This window comes from Chaetura pelagica, unplaced genomic scaffold (genome assembly GCF_000747805.2).
Source record: "Chaetura pelagica isolate M959 unplaced genomic scaffold, ChaPel_1.0 scaffold141, whole genome shotgun sequence".
Classification (NCBI taxonomy): domain Eukaryota; kingdom Metazoa; phylum Chordata; class Aves; order Apodiformes; family Apodidae; genus Chaetura; species Chaetura pelagica.
In genome coordinates, this window is record NW_009952059.1 from 602998 (window position 1) to 608997 (window position 6000).

General features: G+C 37.6%; 1 protein-coding gene across 1 annotated transcript in view; it reads left to right on the top strand.

The window, feature by feature from the left end:
• The window catches only part of RELN (reelin), a 257122-nt gene that overhangs the window by 215480 nt on the left and 35642 nt on the right, over positions 1–6000 (top strand). The window contains exons 45-46 of the mRNA XM_010004142.1: positions 3100–3358; positions 4591–4840. Of these exons, the coding sequence (XP_010002444.1) occupies positions 3100–3358; positions 4591–4840 (509 nt within the window). The remainder of the gene's footprint in view (positions 1–3099; positions 3359–4590; positions 4841–6000) is intronic.

Here is a 6000-nt window from a genome sequence, read left to right on the forward strand (position 1 = left end):
TTTATGCAATTTTTTATTTCTATAAATGCATAATGTCACATAAATTGATTGCATGTCACATGCTCTGCTTGTGTTACAAGTTATTGTATTATGAACCACTACTAAAATAGAAGTATCTGCTGCCAGTATAACTCTTACATTCTTCATCTCATAATTCTTTAATTTCTGAACCTTACTTTCTTCTTGTTGTGCACATGTGTTTCCAATAACTCACTGAGAAATTCTCATCAAGCTGTTACCAGCTGTACTGAGCATAGCAACTGAAAACCAAATATTTTTAGTGTATTTAGAGATTATGTTGTGTCATTATGGCCTGTAGAGGAGATATTTGATGAGTGAGACATGCTAAGCAAACTACATTAAAAATATTTACACTAATACAAATTAAACCACATCCTAATTGTGTGCATGCTAACAAATAGGCATTGTTTTCTAATTTATTCAGTATCTTAGTTTTTATCTTTATAGCATTACTTTGGAGAGATTGCATTTTCTTTGAGACGTTTTTAACACTGATCTCCTGTAAACACCCTACTCCTCTCTAATATTCTGGGGAAAACACGTTAGGCACTTTATCTCTTCTTGACTTGTCTTCATTAGCATTGACTCTTTAAATAATGGTTTAATTGCAGAGCCTGGTAGTCAATAGAGATGCCTAATTTCTAACCATTATATTTTTAGATAAGCAATTAGTAAACCCTGAGTGAGGTGTAATATTAGAATTTGTACTGAACTTGTGAGATCACTCACAGCAAATTCTTTTCAGCAATTGGTAAACACAAATATCAATACTCCACTAATTTCATTTTCTGGATGGTTCTGAAATAAAAAGGTTGTTCAACAAAATAAATGAGAGATCTTGTAAGTTGCTCTATTAGGCTAAATGACATGTTTTCCTTATCGCTCCTGGTCAAAGAACTGTCATTTATCTCCGTGATAGTCTGTAGCTGGATTTGCATATATTGACCTCAAGGTGTTACGTGGAGATAAATTACTTCTGTCTTAGTAAAAAGAAAACAGAGCAGTACATTTAATGTCTTGTGTATGCTTATGAAAACTAACAATTATCAACAAATAACTGTATGTTCGTTTCTGAGCAGCCAGGCAGACTGCAGCAGCATTGCTGGGGGCTGCTCTTCAGCAACCTAAAATAATTGCAGTGGGGTTTTCTTTATTTCCAGGCTGACTCTATCAGCCACCTGCAAAGCACACCAGATTTAGCTGTGACAGAGACATGCCAAGTTCTGCACAGGACTTGGGGAAAGGTTTCAGTTTATGCCAGGAATTATGAGTACCAGCTTTTCTAGTAGATATTGTTAATGGTACTAGACTTAGTAGTCACAATAAAACCTCTCCATTTCTTATGAGGAGATGCCCTGAGGGACACAGGCAAGCAGGGGTGTCTGTTGGTATTGCAAGCCAGGCTCAGCACCTGGGGATTGAAATCAAGTAGATGTTTCAGTCCACTACCCACTGCCACCACATCTGTATTTTAAAGAATTTAACACAGGGGACAGTATTTTGCCATCACGGTGATACTAGTAGCTGAAGCTGCACAACATGACAAATCAGTAGGGACAGAATATTTTAGATATCACGACTGATCAAATCCTTTTCAATTCTGAATTGCTAGAAGAATATCCATACATTTTAGTGTTGCTAAATCTACAAGAAAACTTCACTTTTCCATTTCAAAATAGGCAGAGCCTTTGCAAAGTACCTGTGGGATGAGGAAATATTGAAAATTACTTAACCCTTTTTCATCTGCTAGACATTGTGTTACCTGCATTTGAGTTACTGTATTAGTAAAAATTCAGATGAAAAATAGAAATCCACAGGGAGTAGATTCCACAGAGACAAGGTCACCTGGGCTTATTTCCTTTGAATTATGTGGCGAATGTTTGAGTCAATCTGAGGAGGCATTGCCAGCAGTGAGTCCAATCCATTATAGCTGATATGTTGATCCATAAGGGTCCTCAGTGCTTCTTTACAGCACAAGCAATATGTTATGTCTGAGACATGGAGTTGGATATAATTTATAGCAAAAGAAGTTATATATAGTAGCACGAGAAACTGCAAGTCGCAGCAAGGAATAGAATTAATTGACTTGCTGCTCTGGTGCTTTATTGAAGCTTTGTCTGCCCAGAACCTCTGCAGCCTCCACTCCCAGCAGATCTACCTGCAGATCAAACCAGAACAAGACTTTTGATGCAGAACTTCTTTTGCACAGTATTGTTTCACCATGAGCTAGTCAGCAATAATGCAGTAACAGAACAGATATGACACTCTAAAGCTGTGCAAAAAGCTGTGCAAACATGAATTAATACTTGTAATATCCCTGTGAGTCTGATAGGTAAATAAAGTTACAGCAGTAGTTCCCTCCACTCCAAGTGCCTAGAAGAGCTATTTATGAGCATCAGCTCCGGGGAAGAATTCTGCTGTTTGATACAAGCCTATTGTGCTGCTTTGCAGAAGCCAATTAAATAGGGGATAAAACCCCTGGTGTCCCTGGGTGCCTGGGGCTGGCTTCAGGGAAGCAGGCACATTTAAGCGTTGTGATTTAGACAAATTTCCCAGGCAGACTAAATGGACAAAATGATCCCTGAAAGTGAAACGTGCTTTGTTCTTCTCTCCAGATTTTCTCTAGTTTATGCCAATGGAAAATTGGGATGCTTATTTTGAATTTAAGCGTTTCAGCAAATTCCTAGCCAATTACAGTCTACTTACAGGACCATTGCTTTTCTGCCACTAAAATCTGTACTCACAGGCTACGGGGATAAAAATTTCACCCAGGATTATGTTTCTGATACTTGCAACACCATCTGCTACACCAACAAAAAGCTCAAAACATAAATGACCAGCTTTGTTCAGCTTCTTCTGCCTGGCAAACAACCACACAGGCAAAATGAATTTTTGCCATCCAGCCTGTCTGTCCACTTCTGTTCTGGAAGCTTTGAAAAGGAAATCATAAGATCTCCTAAAGCTGACTCTTACAGCAAGAAATCATGGGGTTAGTGAATAGGCAAACACCAAGTCTCTAGTTGGTTATTTAGGATGTTGCAGAGAAGAAAGCTTTCCAGTAATTTCTCCCCCTGTTAGATTTGTGCAGTTCTTCATGAGACTGGGATGTGGCAAGGGGGTGCCAGACCCCAGGAGCCAGCCTGTGCTGCTCCAGTATTCGCTCAACGGGGGCCTCACCTGGAGCCTTCTCCAGGAGTTCCTCTTCAGTAACTCCAGCAATGTGGGTCGATACGTTGCCCTGGAAATTCCCTTGAAGGCCCGTTCCAGCTCCACTCGGCTTCGCTGGTGGCAACCATCTGAGAATGGGCATTTCTACAGTCCCTGGGTAATCGATCAGGTATGGAATTATCCGGGTTGGTATTTTAATACAACTTCAGACTGGTTTCAGTCTCAATGTTTCCCTTTTGTTGGTATATGTCATTTCACTCACTCAAGGAAAAATGGTTTGTATAAAGGTATTCCAGAATTATGATAATGAAGCAAAATAATAGAGCACAATTACTTGTTGCTAATCTTGTGGTTTTGATGTACCATTTCCACATGAGATACTGAATGTTCATTTTGGAGCTCAAGAAGTATTTTATACATAGGTAGAGCCACAGGTTCACATTACAGAAAGCCTTACCATGGAACAGGCAAGTCTGAGTTCAAACTTCAAAATGTTTCATTTAAGTCTGTCCAAATATGTAGAATGTAACAGGACAAACTATAGGAAAACCTCAATCTTTATCTATCTTCTAATTCTGAAACCAAAGTTTTGTTTCACATTTGGGATTTGCTTCTATAAAGATTATTATATTGCTTTGTGGGACTTAGTATAAGTCTCAAGAAAACCCACTAATGTGATTGCACTCAAGTAGTGTTATTAGACTGTCCAAGATCAATTTCTTAAATATTTATTAATGTTTTTTAAAGCAGCTAGCTCAGGTCCATCAGAAAAACCCAGAAACCACACTCCCAGCAACATTTAGTTCTGTGGTTACAAAATTTTCCTTCCCTTCCCTCCCTTTAAAAATGAAAGAATTGCCCATCTTCCACTCCTATATCTTCATCAAATGTAGTTATATTAGTTCAGAACAAATATAAACTGAATTCAAAATAACAATGGAAAATTAATTCCACCTTGTCTGCTATTGAATAGTAAAATGCTTATCTCTTACAGTCAATGTAAAAACATAGAGTATTTCCCCAGTCCTATCATCATATGCAATCTGAAAGAAGGGCAACAGAGTACAGTAGAGCTGAGGAGTCAGTAGAAAAAATGACAGTGTAATCACTTTGCTCCTACCAACATTTATTTTTGTGAGCAGTTCTACTTTATGAAGCTAACCTCCCTGAAATTCAGATTTGTAAATCACAGCCAATCTCTTTAGAATCCCCTTACAGGAAAAAGAGCTTCCCCTTCCTTCTAACCTAAACTCTTTACAAAGTAAATGTGTCCATTTTGGACCAGCAGAATATATATGCATAGATGTTAAATTCCTCCACGATGCCATGTTACGTGTATATTTGTGAAGACTTCTAGACATTTTCTTCTTTTCAGTAAAAATTCCTTTTCTAATGTTTCAGATTCTTATTGGAGGAAACATCTCTGGCAATACAGTATTAGAAGATGATTTCACCACGCTGGATAGTAGAAAGTGGCTGCTCCATCCTGGTGGAACAAAGATGCCAGTCTGTGGCTCTACTGGGGACGCTCTAGTGTTCATCGAGAAAGCCAGCACACGCTATGTTGTCACCACTGACATTGTTGTCAATGAAGATTCTTTCTTGCAAATAGATTTTGCAGCATCCTGCTCTGTCACAGACTCCTGTTATGGTAATAACTTCTTAGAAATTCCCACCCTTCCTTTCCTGTACAGCAAAATTCTCTTGTTTTCTGGTGCCACTATTCATCATAACGAGAAACAAAAGAAAGCTGCATCTTTCTGTTAGGAGTTGTAATATCAGCGTTTTAAAATTTATTTATCTGAGGTGTCTGAAGCCTAAGATAAAAATTTAAGTATCTTATTCCCTCCGAGCACTTAAGTTGCAGTTAAGAAAAAGTCTAACAGCTGTCTTTCTTACTCAGATCAACTTACTGGTATATGGTATCCACTGCCTGGGGTGATGCTGTGGTTCTAATAATCAGCAGCTGGGTGTTTTTAGTATATGTTTCTTGATCTGTGGTTTTACATTTCTGGTGAAGTAAGTCTCAGTTCATCTCTCACTCGCATTTCTGTAGCTAACAAATTGTTTATATCAGCACACATCAGACACAAGCTAAGTCAGCCTCAACTGCAAAGACTCTCATAGCCCATATGAATAATATATAATAATAATAATAACAACAACATGTACATATATGTTTGTGTGTATGCCTGCATGAATGTGTGCATAGATATATGCACATATATGTGTGTATATGCAATTTTTAATTATCAAGCTTCTTTTTTCCATGTGATGTATGTTCAGTGCAAAGCATGCTTTTCTATGTGTATATACACAGAAATAAAAGCATGTTATGCACTCAGTTCATACCACATGGAAATCAAAATTTGGTTAATTATGTGAATTTTAAGATCCACAAGAAACAGTTCTGCCTAGATTTTGAATACTTGTTTGTACATGTTAAATTACATTATTTTATAGTGTAGGGTTTTGAGGTATAGAATATTTTTTTTTTATGAGGAGAAGAATACATGTTGCAGCATGTAGTATGTGTTAGTTCCCTGGCTTGCTGACTATTCCTCTAGAATTCTGCATAAAAATGGAAAAAGGTTTTACATGAAGCCTCAGAAGTGGCTTATCTTATGTTGCTATTCTGAAGCCAGTGGAATTAACTGAGATATTTTAATCATCTGTGTAACAATTTGGTATTTTGTTGTTGTTGTTAAAAAGACTGTGACATCCTAAGGTCTACTCTGCTAAGTTTAAAAGTATTTGGCAGCTTAGCTATATACTGGCAAAGAAACAGTTCCTTCTTTTGTGTGTCTTTCC